Source organism: Diorhabda carinulata, chromosome 3 (assembly GCF_026250575.1).
Source record: "Diorhabda carinulata isolate Delta chromosome 3, icDioCari1.1, whole genome shotgun sequence".
Lineage (NCBI taxonomy): Eukaryota > Metazoa > Arthropoda > Insecta > Coleoptera > Chrysomelidae > Diorhabda > Diorhabda carinulata.
In genome coordinates, this window is record NC_079462.1 from 27536178 (window position 1) to 27555023 (window position 18846).

Consider the following 18846-nt stretch of genomic DNA (forward strand, 5'->3'; position numbering starts at 1 on the left):
TCTGATACGTGATACGTGCTCGCACAACAAAACAGCCTCTTAGTCGCAAATCCCTTGTTCAACTTCACGAATTGATAGGAATTGTGTTTGTGGAAATATAGACGCGTCGGCGTCGGGGTGGTAGTCGCATTTTTAAATGCCTTGAAAAAAAAAACGATGCCGATTTAGATCGAAATTTAGAATATTTTGCCAAAACTATATTTTATAACCAAAAACAAAATCTGATTTTATAAATGTAGAAAATTATTGAGTTTACATTTCATACAAGAACCTAAAAAATTCTAGTTGTAAAAAGTAAAAGAATTTTGAGAATTTACTCGCTGTATCAGTGAATTTTCATTTTTTTAATTTGAATTGAGTGAAAGCTGCATATACATCATAACAATTAAGATTCAAATTTCTTCGTATTAATTTTTTTAAAATAGGAGAAAGTATATGAATTGTGATATAACAAAAACTGTGCTTTATCTACTGTGCATTACTTTGTATGAAACGTATACTTTCTAACAAAATAACTCAAAAATGACACAACAGGAATATACAAAATTAGGTCTAAAGACATATAAGTTTATGCTCTCATTCTAAAATTATTTTAGTAAATATGAAATTACTACACACCCACTTAATACAGTTATCAAAATATCTCACCAGCAAAAAACTAAGTGAAAAAAGTAAAACTAGTAGTATTATGTATGAATTCTTTCAAAATAATTGTAATACTGTTTACATGGGACAAACATCCCAATATTTTGAAATATTAAAGATTGCAATAAATGGTAACAATCATATACAAAAAAGTATTTTTGCAAGTGGTCTTTTCCAAAATGTGGACCCATTGTCTCTTTATTGGCAAGGCTTTCTCGTAGTTTGAGATACACTGGTTGCTTGATAGTCACTTTGTTTTTGTTAATTAGTACTTTTAGAATTTGTTTGCTATCCCACGTTAGCCTGGACTTGCACTCAATAGCTTTCAGCGCCTTCAAGGCTGCTTGGATATCGGAGAAAATGTACTTTCTTTCCATCCAAATACACATATTTACTCTTTGCAACTTCACCACAAAAATAGTAAGTAATTTTCCCAGTACTATAGAAAACCAACATTTTGGTAGTTTTGTAGTGGTACTCAGTATTTCCAGTATAAATATCACAACAGGACTAAGAATTCCAATATGGATGGATGTTTGTACTTTGATACAAACAACAGAGGACAGCGCTTTCTATAGTAGTCGTTTTCTTAACTAGAAAAAAAGGTAGCGTATGAAATAGAAAACAAAAATCTTTGGTAGCAACAGCTATCCCACATTCTTTCTAAAAGAGGCTGTAAACATTAGGGTTATTTTTATATTGGGTTTATATCATTAGAATTAACAGCAATCATTTGAACAAAACGATCTAATGAAGAGTTCTGAATAAACATAGTTTTCGTTTACCCTGTAAAATAATCTCAACTAAAGACTCCCGTCTTCCAGTTTTTAGCAGTGACTTCACCATCTCTTACTGCATATCGGAGAGTAATTTCTGTGGAATACATTCAGAAAACCACTTGACGTCACTTGCCGGCATCTACTCTTCTCAGTGCTATTTCGCCTCGTTCGTGGTTTTCAGTTCAAAATTCATTGCGGCCTCTGAGTGCTTCGAAATCAACCGAGGATGAGAAATCATATCACAGAGAGCCAATGGCGCGCCATCATACCAAAAAGGATTCGCAATTTAATAAATTATTTCTTATAAATTCAATTTATCTACTCGTATTTTGGTGATATCATTTAAATTTAGATGAAAATGTGGGTATGAAGACGTCATGTTAGCAATGAGCGAATGAATTATTTGTCAAGAAATTTTTCATGAGAGTTCATTATCTGGAACTAAACATCTACCATGACCAAAAAACTCGTTCTTTGAAGACAGCATTACGCTTTTTGCAAGTTGTATTATTAACTTCTTGCTTCATTCTTGTACTTAATATTCCAATTTTCTCTTTGGACAATTCTAGATCTCTCATTTTCGAGGTACTTGGACTTAAAATTCCTCCACCTTTTCATCTCTATTTTTTACTTGTATTTAGAGTCATTTGGAAATTGGTACAGTATTGATTTTTTTGTGCATTGGAAGATCAGTCTCAACAGACAATATATCCGTTAGATATCGATTAGATCGCTATACGAGAAGTGTTCGACCTGGCCTAGAGATGGCGGTAGTTGTTTTAAAAATACCCCTGTAATAGAAGGCACACAATCTATGCAGCATATGTTTCAAGTTGGATGACGTCACGTTGTTTGGTATTTGTTGGACAGCCATCAGTATTCAACGTTATAAGTGAATTTATAAACATGGAAAAAATTGGTCATCGTTATGTGATATAATAGTTTGATTTGAAAGCATTACTCTAACCAATATAAAAGCTGAACTAGATATTGAGTAGCAGAGTTTAAATGAGGCTGTACGATCTGCGAAGGCCAGCATCGCAGTGGTCGACCAAATGAGGTCATGTCTCAAGAAATGTTGAAGAAAATTCACAAAGCAGTATTAGATGATGGTCGACTGAAGTGCACGAGCTTGCTGACATAGTAGGTATTTCAAAAACTGCGGTACATCACATACGAGGATAGATTGAAAAATTCTTAGCCTACTATAGAACCAAACAAAATTTCAATGTCAAAATATTTTAATACTCAACATACTCTCCTCTTAATTGGATACATTTATTACAGAGAACCTGCAACGTCTCAAAAAAATGTTTCTTCTTGCTCTGCAAACCAGACCATCACAGCTTTTATTACCCCCTCGTTGGAAGAAAATTTACGACCTTTTAAACTTTTTTTCAGTTGAGGAAAGAGATGATAGTCGGACGGAGTCAAATCTGGTGAATAAGGAGGGCGTTTTAGTAATTCAAACCCTAAATCACGAATTTTTTGTTTGGCAACATGAGATTTGTGTACAGGGGCGTTGTCCTGAAAAAACAAAACACCTTTGTATAGCTCTCCGCGTATTTTCTCTTCAATGTTTTCCCCTAGAGTGGTTAGTAATGTGGAATAGTAATCTCCAGTTATTGTTCTACCCTTATTCAATTATGATTACTCCATGGCAATTCCAAAAAACTGAAGTAAGAACTTTTCCAGCAGATTTTTGGACACGAAACTTCTTAGGTCTTGAAGAACCAGAGTGTCGCCATTCCATCGATTGTTGCTGTGTTTTGGGATCGAAGAAATGTACCCAAGTCTCATCCATAGTAACACATCGTTTTCAAATCGAGCACAGGTCGAACGCGATGCTTCTACCCTTACACGCTTTTGGTCAACAATCAAACATTTGGGGATCCATTTTGCAGTAATTTTTCTCATGTCCAAATTGACGTAAACTATATGATGAACGCGTTCGTATGAAATATTCAGTGCTTCAGATATCCGGTTTAGCCCAATTCGATGGCCTGATAAAATCATGCATCGATATTTTCGGGGACTGACACAGAAACTGGCCTTCCCGATTGGTCTTCATCTTCAATGGAAAATTTACCTCTTTTGAAGCTTGCAGTCCAATTTTTCACGGTCGCATACGAAGGACATTGATTACCAAGGGTATTAAGCTTATCTTCGTGATTTTACTTACCTCTTAACCCTTTTAAATACAGGTACTTGATGATGGCTCAATACTCCAATTTTTCGATTTTCACAATTTCGGTGGACATCTTTTTTCTTTTAATTTATTGCGTAACTCTGGTTTACTTTTTTACGTCAAACTTTACACTTACATTTCTATCTATCAACTATCCATGCTGGTTAATATAATTAACCGACAATCAATTTTGAAAAGCTACTCGTATTTTACCGCATTTATCAAACGTGACAGGAATTATATCTCAGCAAAAATATAGAAGAGATGTAGTCCTGAAGACGCCGACAATGGCGCCAATAGTTCTAGAGCGAGTAGAAAGAGAGATAAATTCAAACTCCCGAAAAATAAGAGTCACGACGGTCAATGGCAGTTCAATCTCCCATGAATAAAATTCTATAGACTCATTTCCAAATAATATTTAATCAATAGAAAAGATAATATTGCATCTATGTTTGCAGTGATTCCAAAGAAAGATCAATTGAATGAGAGAGTAGGGTTTAATTACTTTGATTCAATGATAATAAAAATGTCTATTAAAATGATAATGTAGTTTTTATGGAGTGAATTTAGAAAATGCGCGTTGATACATACTGAGCTGAATCGGGAAAATGACAACAACAGATCGATGATAAAATGTTATAAAAATTAAATAAAAACCGTGATATGTATGATAGAAATCGTATAATTATCATGTAAATTGACTTTTCACACTTTTCATAGCAATTTGACGATTAGAAATGAGGAATCAGACTTAATTCAGTAAAAATGCAATTTAGATTTGATTTACGCGATCCATTTGTGAAATAAATGATTTTTTATGATCCATTTATTTTCTTCATCCTTTCCAATTGCTGGAAGATCGATTTATCCAGTAGCGTAGGTATGTGAAATTGATAGGACATTTATATGTATGTCATCATTCGACATACTATAGAGAAAACACAATATTTCTTTATAAAAAGTATGCGCAGATGATATTCAGCTGATTGTTTCATGAAAGATCTCGTACTGGCGACATTATCAGTTGGATGCCATTTTTAAAGCGTGCAAGTTGCAATTTTAGGAATAATTAGTTTCTGATCTGATAATATTACATCTCTCGCCAAGGATTTCTTAGTTATCTTATGATTTATTCTCCTTAGGAGTTTTTCTTGGATTCTCAAATATAATTTTGTTTGTTTTCTCATATAATTTTAAAGCTAAACTCATAATTTAACTTGTCCTATCTAGCCAGAGCTTGATGCGCCACCACCTGCTCTTCAGACTCCAAAAAAAGACAGCAGCTGATCACTTTTTCTGGTTTACTTTACCTACCTTTGTTATTTTCATTTTTATACCGCCAACAAAATAAAATAGATTTTGAGGTTAGGAAATTGTTTACTTCTTCTTACGGAATTTTGATCAGTAGTGACCATGATAAAATGACAAAAGATGTGCAATATTTGTCTGAAATATTTTGATCTTGTAAGAAATTGCATCCATTTTCTTCCTCTTAGATTTTTTAAACTTGTTTCTTCTATTGTTCAGCCTCTTGACAAGTAGATGTCCAGCTTTGTGGCACCTCTTGGGAGGCCTCCTTGAAGTTGGTTTTTTATCCCTTGCCAATTTCGCCATCAATCTTCTGTAAACGTCGTATTTCCAATATCGTCGTCTTGATCTCGTGAATCGTCCTATATCCTGAATTTTCAGATCTTATATTTCACTTTTACCACTGTCTCTGCATTTCTCTTATCGAATTGTTGCCTGTTCGATATAATATTTTGTAATTGGTAATACAATCAAAATGAAGGCCATTAAGAACGTATAAATATGGTTTTTGTGAAATTATTCCACTCAAAATGCAGGCTATTCTCACGTGACCTGATCCATTGTGATTAAATTTTCGAAAAGCGAGAAACCGCTTTGGTACAGACCCGACTCCTATCCCCGCGCAGTTTCTACGCTAGACCATTTAAAACAACATTTTTTTGATAATGAGGTGTACCTTACGTATGAATAAAAATTCAACTCATCGTCTTTAATAGAGTGAGAATATTTCCTTCCAATTCTCAAATAAATAAAAGTAGTGACCAAAAACTAAACTTTTTATGAGCATACCGTCAAATATTCAAAAAATCTGATGATAAAGGCCAATTTACCCGAACGATTCATTAATCTAAAACAAAACCAGATTGATTTATATTTCCAGTTATTGAACGATTCTTGTAACCTATAACTTCAATCGAATCATATTTTCCTTTGAGTTTATATTTCTATTAACGTGATCAAAATAAAGTACCTATACGTATCGGTGGGAAAGGAATTCTCAAGAGCCGAGTGAAAAGGACCCTTGGCGGCCCTAAAACTCAACAGGTCGGCATCACTGCATGTTTATTATTTATACCCTTTTTGCGCTCGTAGAAATCTCACTTGCTACTCTCTTCGGACATTTATTACCTTTGTTAGAGAACGTTGTTTTCGTGATTTTCCTCCAGTAAATCTTTTATATTAACCACTTTGTTGGGATATTTGCTACAAACTTTTACACTTGGCTCTTCGAGGTTATTTTATCGGTATTGGTCAATAACTAATTCTTTAAATGTTGATTTAGAGAGTTTATATGGAAAATTTCTGATACCGCATCAAGTAACTGAAGTTTTTATCAATAAATCTTTTGTGTGATATCTATAAACACGATTACCGATTGATAGCTGTAGCTTATTGAAAGTGTATAATGAGATCTTTTCTATGGCAAAGGGGTATTTATTATGGTAGATGTAATGAAATCGACGACGTTTCATATATTCTAGTGGTCCTTTCTCAGCATACATTTTTACTTCTGGAAACTCTGTAACCGTCAAAATATATGAAAAAGATTGTGTTAGATCTAGATTAATGCAGTTTATAAAGAAAAAGTATCCTGAATAGCAATACTCCTCGTTTTTGTTAGATATCCATCCGGTGGATGTATCGAAGAAGATTTGTTTCTCTGTGCTTCTTTGGAGACCAATACGAATGGAGAAGAAATTTGTCGTTGATGAAGATGAAGAAATACAATATCGATTGGAGCAAATGTATGGCATGAAGCTGCAGCCATGATTAGAAATGTTAAAGGAACAGTGTCAAGAATAAAAACTGTTACCCCAAATTTACTAACAGTCATTGCATTTTACATCTTCATACTCTTGTCATGAAGAGAATGCCACCTGATTTAGAATAAGTCCTTGAGCAAGCCGTACAAATCGTCAATTTTGTGAAAATGCGTCCACTGCAGTCAAGGCTATTCAAAAAGTCGTGAATGAAGACATGAAAAGTAAGCACCAACCACTACTTCTACACACGGAAGTGAGATAGCTTTCCAGAGAAAGGGTTTTAACCAGATTGTACGAATTGCGCGAACTCAAGGCTTTACCTTCCCTTCATCTGCAAGTGCAAGACGTCTTGAAATGTTGCGTGACGAGCGGTGGTCAATGAGATTGACTGAACACAGTGAGCAACTCTCTTCAGGGAAGAATGATAACCATGTTTACAGTAAGCGACAAAATATCTACATTAAAAGAGAAAATCGTCTTCTGGATTGAATATCTTGGGCAAAAAAATTATGGCTGATTTTCGCTACTTCAGCAATTTGTTGAAAAAAATCGTCTTCAAATCGCTGATCATTTGACAAACCAAACGGGTTCCGACAAAATAATTTATAAACCGCTGCTCTAACGAATTGATTATTGTTTTCCTATAATTTTCAAATATTTAATCAAAAGTACTATTTTAAAAGTCTATACAGCTTTGTCTATAGTTTATTTAATAGTCAACCTACTCGTTATTTCCCATAATTCTCTCCAACAAATTTCTTAAATTTCATCACCTTGTAATTGTACAACGCCAACGTGTTGAAACTCCCAATCTACAGATTATCCTCATAAGCTTGAGTAAACATCAGATTGAATTACACAGTTAAGCTTGAGCGTACACAAATTAAATAATGGGTACAAAATTGTTTCACTTCTTTCCGCCAATTCTTTTCAATTTGTAAATTACCTTTTTGAGGTCAGTAACTTTTTTCCCTCCATTTACACAGACTTTCGTTCAAGCAACTGGTTCTATTTATAAGAATTCTTTCAAACGTGCCTACATTACTGAAACTCGTACACGTATTGTTTAGTAAAAATACACTCTCAAACAAAATGAATGCATGATTTGGTATTTATCTAAAACTTTTAGATAAAAAAATAATTCTCGTCTCGACGTTCTTAAAAATCAAAATCTCACCATCATGAGTACGAATGGTATCCAAGAGATAAGAATTCAATTAAGGCTGTAACTGATGCGACGATTTTGTTACTTTAAGTGAAAGGTTTGTAACTTTCAATGTTAGATACAAATTATCTCTGTTAAAACCAGCATATCGAATGTTACGACTCTAATTTGCTACAGATCATTTGAACAAATGGTCGAATATGAAGAGTACATATTTTGCTTATTTGGCAATGACCCACGCATCCTGATATAGAGGAAGAAAAGTTGCTGTCTACAAAGTTTGTGTATGGTGATAGATCAGTAATTGTGTGGAGTGGCATCCATTATGGTGATTAATAAAAAAGTTCGTTCTAAGGCTGACATCTTATACGTAATTTTTGTTCCTTTTGTAAGATGAAATTTTCTCTTCCTTTACCATAAGTACATGCTCGATAGCACATCTTAAAAACCATCTAAAACTACCTTAAAGCCATTAAAATCTAAACAAGCTACCAACCTTGATCAATATCAATGTAATTTATAATTTGTTTACAAGCCTCATCAAATCAGCCCCACAATTCATGTGAGCTATCTCAGACTGACTCATTGAAATATAGAATGCTCTTGACCAAAATGAAATCAGAAATGGGATTTTTAGTTATTCAACTGTAATTAATGCAGTTGAGTGCCATTAAGCTCTTTCCCTGATTAAAGATTCATTTATAATTTCTTTTTTGTATATTTTAAAATCAAATAATCTATAAACTATACTTTAATATGTCAATATACAAGAGAGTGAGTAGGTTTAATTGAATTAAACTCTTAGGCATATAAACCAGTAACTATATTGATATGAACTTTTTCAATATCTCAAAAATATTGACTGAGAGCCTTCTGTTAGAGTGAATTATTATTATGTTTTTGTACTTTTATTAGTTTATACTTCTTAGGCTACCTCTCATAGATATTCCTCACATTAGGTTTTATAAATTCTGGTCAACATGAATCTCCATATTACTCCGATTCTTCCAAATTATGAGATGTGTGGATGAGACTTTTTAGAATTTGTTTGACAAACAATTAAATGTTGCGTCCTTCAAAATTTAAAGAGCCACGCATCGTTGAAGTCGTTTATTTCATATCTCATAGCGGTAACAGAACTTGGATCCTGATATGACCTTTAGATAGTTGAACAAGGATTTTAGTGTTTTCCAATATCCTCAAATGACGTCTTTTTAAATGAGTGTTTTATTTGAAGAAGAGGGACCAGTCACGAGGACCCAAGTCATGTGAGTAAGTTAGGAAGCCACATGGATGTTTTTTGCCAGAAATTCATTTTATGGAATTGCGTAGATCTTTCTCATCCCCAAGTCATTGGGACTAGTTCCCATATTTTGTCAATATTTTCATCGGTATTTGAAGTTGAATGCCTTTTACTGCATGTTTTATCAACTCTTGTCCTTCTGAAAATACCTTTAACGCCTGAAAACGTCTTTTGACAAAAACTCTTCCTGTTGGCCTACTGAAGTTTCGTGAAAGGGCTCTGTACCCAAGTCTGAACCAATATCTGATTTAGTCAGAATTAATATTCGTCATTTTGGAGGAGCATTCCAAAATAAACGCTCCATTGTAAATTCATCATTTAATATACACACTTCGTGAGTTCCAAGAAGAGAATTTGGACGTCCACAGCTGCCAATAGTAGAGTCATGATGTGTTTCATTCCCTTTGTCAACAAATGGAAAAATGACTATCTGGCTTTTGTAAGCGAAAAAGATAAAATAAATGATTTATATCAACAAGTATGAAAGTTTATGCAACACGACTTTTTTCCCGAAACTGTGCAAACAGTTTAAAATAACTTTCTCATAAAGGTGAACGTTTTGAGGCAGCTCTAATATTTCTTGACGTCTACAACAAAAATGATTAATAATTACTGGATCAAATCTTAACTGACAACAATACGTGGATGAAGCACGTTAATTTAGGGACAAAATTATAGTTCGAAGCTTCCCTTAAAAGCTTAGAAAATGTTTGCTAATCTTGTCACCAAGAAAGATTGTGTCTTTTGAAATAGCAAATGTGCTTCTGTTAGATTTTTTTGAACGAAGTGTCATAACAAAATTTTAACGATATTGTATGCCTCATTGTTCCGATCTTACATCTAGGATTTCCACTTATTTTGAATCGTCTAACAATACTTAGAATTGACGAAGACGAAAAGCTACGTATTCTATGACGGAGGATTTTCAAAACGTATCCACTGCTATAACAACTGGCAATTGAGTAAAATTATAGGTAGAATCACTGCCAATAGCTTATTCAATTGAAGGGTTTTATAGGAAATATGGGACGAGATAAGAGCGAAGCTTTTAATTAAACCTTTCTGCATTTAATGAAATTTTTAAGCAAATAGTTCAGAATTTGTATAGTTTATGAATATTTTTCTTGTTATAGGAAACAGTACGATGAATTCACCCCATCATCATTGAAACAAGAAAAAGGAGATGGGATCACGACAGATCACGTCGCAGATGTCAGTTCGCCGGAAAGTCTACCAGACTTCGAACGAGCGCCTCCGAGAAAGATAGATGAATACATTAGAGCAGAACTACCATATTTAAGTAAAAGAGCCACGGTGGCGTTACTGAGTTGTTTAGGTTTTATCATCATGTTCGGGATGAGAACTAGCATGGGTCTGGTCAAAATTAAAATGGTACGTCTTTTACTAGATTAACAATAAAAATAAGAGAGACTATATTTTAGAATAACACGTGGACACCTGAAACGTTATCAGCAGTTGACGCTGCCATTTTTTGGGGATATTTCGTAACTCAAATTCCTGGTGGTCTAATAGCGGCAGCATATCCGGCTAACAAATTATTTGGAGCGGCAATAGCTTCGTCTTGTGTTTTGAATCTTATTATTCCTGCTGTATACCAGAAACCAGACATTCTTATTGTTGTTAAAGTTATGCAAGGTCTGGTAGAGGTACGTCCTGTATTAAGAAAGTTCATAAATTGTAAGAATGTTAAAAAAATTTTTTTTCGATGTTTATATATCACGCATTGGATGTTTTTTCTTTTAAGTATAACTTCACAAACGTAGGAAAACCTCTGACAATTTGTGCACCGAAGACAAGCCAATACCACTACCTAGTAAATGAAGAGGAGTCAGTTTCAGTTGTTAAGTGCTCTTCGTATTATTGATATGTCTCGGACAAATAATTTGTAGGTTGTATATTATTTAAAAATGATTTTGTCATACAAAATTTCATTTATGCATGAATTAAAAAATGAAGTTTTTCAAGCAACAAGCAGAAGCTGAAACCCCCTCCTATTAGACATTGCTCTTTCACGTAAAACAATGGTGCGTGCATGCCAATTTTAAAGTTATCAAAAAACATATTAGATGCAAATTGGCAGTCGATAGCGGAATAATACAGCAGGTATCAAGATTCAATTACCTGGTAGTGGATATATCTAGCGTACAGAGGAACACAAGCGATGAAAGCATCAAAAGTCAGCGGCTGTCTGAGAGATATAGTGTGGAGAAACAGAGCGATGAGCTCACAGAGCAAGACCAGAATCTATAAAACGTGTGGGGGACCTATTCTCACATATGCCTCAGAAACCAGAGCCGAGATATTAACAACAAAAAGAATAATGAGAGCCACAGAGATGAAAATACTGTGAACCATCAAGAGAGTCACCCTCAGGGACCGAATAAGGAGTGATAGCATAAGAGAAGAATTGGGTGTACAAAATGTGGTGAGATGGCTCAGGGCACGAAAAAGATTCTGGAGGGATCACGTAGAAAGAATGCCAGAAGACAGATGGGCAAAGTGGGCTAAAACTCAGAGACCGAACACACGCAGACCTGTAGGCAGACCACTAAAGAGGTGGTATGAGAGCTGGAGTTCAGCTTCTCAGGAAGATCCAAGAAGAGGGCCAAACGTACAGTATTGAACAGGAGCTGTTCCTATTGAAAGAGGAAGAAGAAGAAAAAATATTGCGTAAAATTAGGCTGCCGGGGAAGTGGAGAAACATTGAGGTAATAATTTCGGATTTCGCTAACGTAAAATGAACAATAATCGTGTTAATGGAATGGCAATCCATTCGATACTTATACAATTTCTAAGGCAGATGAAATCATATAGAAAAAAAAGGTTGATGCTGAAGATGAAACAGATTTCGTACCTAATTCATATGTTAGGTAGAAGTCAAGCTGTAGCACTTGCAATTATCACAATGGTACGAATTTTAATAATTATAAAAAAATTCTTACTTCAAAATTCCAAGTGTGATTGTTACTAATAATGCGTCTTATCAGAACAAACTAAAAAAGACATTACCAACCTCTGCAATAAGAAAAATTATTATGTTGAAACAATTAAGGTCCTGACACATTTCATTTGGCGAAGAAATGTACAAATCAGAATTATACACATTCTTAAAACTACATGAACCTAGGTACTTATGAAATTGATGATTTTTTTACCTTTAAGGAGCACAGCATATTAAGATTACCTACAGGTAAACACGATAAGAAAGTAGTTAGTGCAGAGTTAACCTTTGATCATCATCTTCTAGGTGTCTGTTCCACATTTCCAGTTACTGTACCAACGGAAATGCTGCAAAATGACAATGTATATGACATGAAGCAAATCCATGCCTTCTATCTGTAGAGTATTATTCCATTCCATGTATGTCTAGTCGCTAAAAGAAAATTTTTTTCTGAGGCATATTTGACTAAATTAAGTGAAATCAATTATTGATAATATTGAGGAAAATAACTTTCCTCAAATGTTTAGGTAATTTTTGGTGGAGCAGATTGGTTTATATTTATATGAAATAACTAATATTGCTTTACCAAAATTAATTCCTACTTTTGTGGAAAACTTTTAATTTTCCTAGCTGGGAAATAACTCGCAACAATAATTATTAAATATTTTTAGGGTGTAACTTATCCGGCTTGCCATGGAATTATGAGGCACTGGGCACCTCCTTTAGAAAGATCTCGGTTGGCAACTCTTGCATTCAGTGGATGTTACGCTGGTGTGATGTTCTCGATGCCAATTTCTGGAGAACTTATAGAACATTTCGGTGTTTTAGCACCCTTTTATTTCTATGGAGTGATAGGAATTTTTTGGTAAATTTATTATTGAAGTCATAATAATAGATTTATCTACATAATAAAAATATATCTTGCATTTAAGAAATTGATTTTACTTTTTATTCTCAGGTACATATCGTGGCTGTGGTTGGTATTCGAAAAACCATCATACCACACTTGTATAGATATTAAAGAATTGGCGTTTATAGAAAATTCGTTAGGAACTGCGAATCAAACGTACATCGTCCCAACTTTGACAAATACGCCTTGGAAGGCTTTCTTTACCTCCCTTCCTTGTTATGCCATCTTCGTAGCGAATTTTTGTAGATCTTGGAATTTTTATCTGCTGGTGCTATTCCAAGCCTCGTATTTCGAAGATACATTCCATTCGACGATGACTGAGGTAAATTCCATTCATACTTATAATGGAGTAGAACTAAACGTTAAATTCTGATTTACATATCAACAAGTAATTTGAAATCAGATAATCATGGACTTTATTTTGAATAACATATTGAATAATTATTACTTGCTTTATAATCGTTGGTTTTGGTACTGAGAAGCTTGGAGTGTATTAGAAAACAAAATCACTCATATGCTGTGATATACGTAATATTTTACTGTATATTTTGAGTAAAACTCTCAGTATGAATATATAGTTTTTTGCTTCCAGATATTGAAAACTTATTTTTTTGGTGTCATTCTTACTTTGCACTCAATACTTGACATAACTTATTAGAGTATTGAATATCGAGCTTTCACAAATCTATTCAAGAAAATTAACTAATTAAAACTCACTCTCTTGAGAATTACTTCCATTTATTGAAAAAAAAATTAACATTCTCCCTTTCTCCATTTCTAGGCTAGGTAAGTTTGGTACGTGCAGCCTAGACCTAGATTGATCGTTGTTCACTCTACAGCCTGAGGCTTATTGTGTTACAATTTCTTTTCCTCAATTTGAAAACTCAATTTTTTTTAACCATTTCTAACCCCGAAATTTTTCACTTTTTCTATTTTTAATTCTGCTATTTCTTCAAGACAAACTTCTATGTTTTTGCTCATCACTTGACGTCATTTTTCCCTCATATCAAGGAAGAGCACTGGTAGCACTGCACTTTAGTGTTCTGAGCTAGAAGATTTTTCATTTTTTTTTCTATTTTCTCATTTCCTGCAGAATAGTGGTATGTCTAAAATCTTTTCTTAGGATTGCTACGAATGCTATTTGTGCAAACTTCTCATAGCTCAGATGATTTCCAGTGTAACTATCCTCTGTATTTCCATGAGATTCATTTGTTTGTTTCCTTTTCCATAGATTCTTAGAATATTACTGAACCTGAGATTATGATAAACATTACGATTACTGTATCGGACCAATATATTATCTTCTGCAGTAGCGTCCATTGGAAATCTATAGGTGTATAAAGCATTGATTCCTTCTTTCATTCTATTATCTTCCAAATACGAATTAATTTTTTTACAGTTGATGTAAATATTCCGTTATTGAAACCGTTCTGTCCAATAAAATTTGTTTATTGACAAAATTTTAATGAGAATAAATGTATATTTCCTTCAAGAGCGTTTTCGTAGTGGGATTGTGGGAAAATTAAATACCGAAGTGTAATAACTATTATATTTTCCTGCTTTCGAATACTTCTGTTTTCATCGTCTGGGGCTGAAATTATAATAAGTACAATATAAAAGTATAGCTATAACAAAAATTGCGGTGTTTCAAATTTCGTTGATTCTTTTAAAAAACCACAAGCCTTAGTTTGAATATTGCTTTTTGAAATCAATTATTTCAATGTTTTTTAAAAGAATCAACGAAAATTGAATCGCGGCAATTCTTAACTAATTGCTGTAATTTTTATTATTGTTATACTTTTATACATATTGTACTTGACCATAGTTTCAGTTCCTGAAGTATTGGAAATTTCGGAAATATATTAGAGTTATTACAATTTGCTGTTTATTTTTGCCACAATCTCACTACGAAAACGCTTATAATCTAGCTAGGAAAGACTTCGTACTCATTTCTTTCAATATAGATTTTTTTCTATTTCTACCATTCTCCTCTTATACTTACTCTTATTTGCGAAGTAAAAATATCACCACGAAACAATTTATTGTGATCACATCAGGTACAAATTAGAACATATTCCTTTTGTTGTAAATCATTTTAGATGGAAAATATTTGATTTCGCATTTTTTCAGAATGCTCTGCTTGGAGCTCTACCTCATTTGCTAATGACTGGAATTGTTCCTACGGGAGGTATCCTTGCTGATCGTTTAAGAAAAAAAGGAATTTTAACAACTACTCAAGTTAGAAAATTATTTAATTGTGGAGGTGAGTACTGAAATTTATAAGATTGATCTTAAGATTCATAGATTTTAAAGAATTACAATAGAAAATGTTGGAAGTTAAGATTAAGACATTTGAATAAATGTTTCTTCCCTTCACTCTCGTGAAAATGTTAAATTTTCCGAAGATAAAGTCATTTATCATCAGTGTTTCTACTTTATGACCTACCTCTTACCCAATTTCCATATATTTTGACTTGGTCTGATTTATTTTCTATCACCTTTTACCTACATATCGCACAATTGTGTCTTCAAGACTTTTCGAGTTCCTCGCTATCAGAGTGAAGTGACCAGCATATGCTATTATTTATTCCAGTTTATTAATGATATTTTCACGGATGACCCTTATTATGTCTTTACATTTTGCGTAGAATTTAAAATAGTCATTTTCATCAATCGTATCAACGTTTGTGATACTTTTTGTTGTTCCGTGATTATGATTAGCATTTGCATTCCATTGTTGTGCTCATACTATTTTTCGATCACTTTATTGATAGTAATTATGACATCCTCTGTGGATTTGCTTTTTCCACAGCTTTTGCTACTCCCCCATTTCTGGTTGTCTGTCGTGTTTCATATTCTCGATTAAATCATTACGTTCCCCTTCTGTTGGTTTTTCTTCGTATTCTAGCATTGTGCTTTTATAACTTCTATCAACTTCTTCATGTTCACTGTCTTCTTCCGTAAATACACTTTTGTATTATTGACTCGCATCATCTAATTACGCCAAAATAATGCATTATTATTTAATTTTAACGTGACTTTGCACAGAATTGTCAATATTCTTGAATTGAAAAGAGTAGTAACTGTCAATACTTTTTCAGTATTACATAGATCATATGATAGTTGTAATTATATATTATTCCATACACTTACCCACGAACAGGTTCATAACATTCATTCACAATGTTAAATTCTTGTTATTGTGAAAATATATATTTATTTCCTAATGCTGCACAACAATATAAATAAACGAATACTTTGAACAATTTATTTCACAGGTTTTGGTATGGAAGCCACATTTTTCATTATCATGGCTTATTCCCATACTATAACACAAGGTATGACAGCTTTATCAATAGGAGTTGGTTTCAGCGGGTTTGCTATATCGGGTTTCAATGTTAACCATTTAGACATTGCACCAAGGTACGCTAGTATTCTAATGGGTATGTCAAATGGTATTGGTACTATAGCAGGAGCTATAGTACCCTACGTTGTGCATCTAATAGTCAAGCACAAGGTAAGAAATGAGATACTCTTTTGATAAATATATTGGAGACATTTATATGCAGTATTAACATTTTCACCTTTACATATTTTCTCAAGCTCTAGATACGTGTTTAATAAACACACAGTACATCATTCAGGACAGAAGAAATTTGATTTTATGGTACATGGTCTGTTCGTTTTGTTATAAATTCTCTTTGAATAATAGTATCATATTCGTAGCGGCAGAAATGATATGCGTACAGAGGGCTTGATTTCGTGAAAGCGTTGAAACCAGTCATGCGGAGAAAGAGTTGGGGTTGTTCTATTCCACATCGGCCGCGCTCCGTCTGTGATATATAATCTGAGCATTACTTTTTTTATTTTAAACGTTTTCCGTACATGATTTATTACTAACGAAAAGGGAATTGATGTTGACGAAAAAAGCTGAATTGTTATTATAATAAATGCGTCATAATTTTAAATTTTATGAGACTGGTTGAAACATTCATAGATATAGACAAATATAAGGAATGGTGGAATAACGGCGTTTAGGAGGTGAAGTTGGTTAGTTCCAGTTTACCTTCGGTATCTAAAGATAATAACTTGATTATCGATACGCGTGTCATACAGGATAAAGTGATTACACCAGGAAATGTTAGAAAAGTCTGAAGACCCTGGTTGAAAACTGCACAGGGCAAATGAAAGAAATTAGATTTCATGAAATGTAATATACATTTTTACATGCGTATTTGAGCAGACAACATCTTTTCGAATTGAATAAAAGTTGATTATTCCTAATCTCTGGTTATTTTTTAATGGGTACAATGTGGAAATTTTTTCAAAAGCTCGGTGGTAACTATTTTCACTCCATTCTTTCCTCTCTTGATTTTCGGAGATCGTCAAATGCTTGAGATACATAGCAGGACATCTCAACCGTCCGTCCGAGGAAACCTCGATGTGCCGACTAGAGTAAATACATATTACATTTAGATCATAGTGTAGTGTGTATTTCTAATATAATCATGGTTAATGCATAATGCATAATTATTTAAAGTGAGTTTCTCAAAGGTCAAATAAAAGTAACGTCATATTTTACAAAGAATTATGAAGAAGCCGGTGTTAAACCAAAAATAAATTATCTTTAATGAAATAAAATTTTTTAATTTGAATGATTCGCTTTATATTTATACTGCTAAAAGCGATAGATCAATAATATTGAGAGATTCTAGTTAATTGTATTAAATTATTGATAAGCAGATTTACGAGGGAGCTAGAAAATTATCAAGTTTATATTTAGTTCTTTGTGAAATGCGAGGACTAAATTATTCTCTCCTTCTTAAGTTTCTTGTGTTAGTTCTTGCTTTTTTAAGTATCACCTTCTGCTTCGACACGAAGCTAATTAGATTATCCGAGATAATCTTGATATATTTTGATCACAATTGGAGGCCAGATATCTGTTTATGATTTGTAGTGTCAATCTATTACTGCACAATGTTATATTTATAGAAGAAGAAACGGTGACATTATAATATTAATACTAAAAAAGAATTCCTTGTCGATTCGATTTACCTGAGTAGCTCCTGTGTAGTTCTTACTCCTAAGAATATTCATTAATTCTTTTATGAATTTTCCTTAACATTTTCCGTTATTCTGAATCATTTTCTTCTCATTATTATTTCAAGTTTTCATTTTTCTTTCCATCTGCTTTTAAGTACAAAAAAAGGAAAAATTTATGAAAAATAAAAATCCAAAGAAGATGATAAAGGTGAAAATATTAGCAAACATATGAAAAATTTGTCTTTCCTTCGGGCTCAATCCAGGGCAATCTTTTAAGAAAAAATCCTGTTCCATAAACAGGTTTCAAAGGTACCAAAGCAATTTTTTGTTGTTTATCGTTTTTTGTTGAACATAATTAGTGCTTAAGCACTATTTACCAGTTAATAAGGGTTTTGTTTCAAAAAAAGCTGTCACGATAATCATTTTTGAGCCTAATTTTTTTTCTATTATTTGAAAAACGAATAGATTGTTAACTTCAATAGTAAGACAAGGAAAAATATAAAGAAGTACTGTATCCGTCAAACTGAAGTCTTCATGATCAATATTCACCATTATGCAAATCAAACTTTCTTATAGAAAAAAGAAGAATGGCAGATAGTATTTATTATATCTGCCATGGTACACTATTCCGGTATCATATTCTATGGATTATTCGCGTCAGGGGAATTGCAGGATTGGGCCGATCCAAGTATCGAGGAAGAAAAACAATGGAGTCAAATGAATGAAGCTATGCCAATAAAAAAACAAACCGTAAGTATTAATTGAGTTGATGATTTTGGA

General features: G+C 33.3%; 1 protein-coding gene across 4 annotated transcripts in view; it reads left to right on the top strand.

Annotated features, from left to right (window-relative positions):
- LOC130891129 (vesicular glutamate transporter 1) overlaps positions 1–18846 on the top strand; it is a 107633-nt gene that overhangs the window by 74341 nt on the left and 14446 nt on the right. For all 4 annotated transcript variants that reach the window (XR_009058854.1, XM_057795699.1, XM_057795702.1 and 1 more), the window contains 7 exons: positions 10285–10543; positions 10594–10818; positions 12785–12978; positions 13072–13345; positions 15154–15286; positions 16302–16540; positions 18643–18816. Coding sequence is in view for 3 of the 4 variants with exons in the window: in XM_057795699.1 (XP_057651682.1) it covers positions 10285–10543; positions 10594–10818; positions 12785–12978; positions 13072–13345; positions 15154–15286; positions 16302–16540; positions 18643–18816 (1498 nt within the window). In the remaining variant the exon portion in view is untranslated. The remainder of the gene's footprint in view (positions 1–10284; positions 10544–10593; positions 10819–12784; positions 12979–13071; positions 13346–15153; positions 15287–16301; positions 16541–18642; positions 18817–18846) is intronic.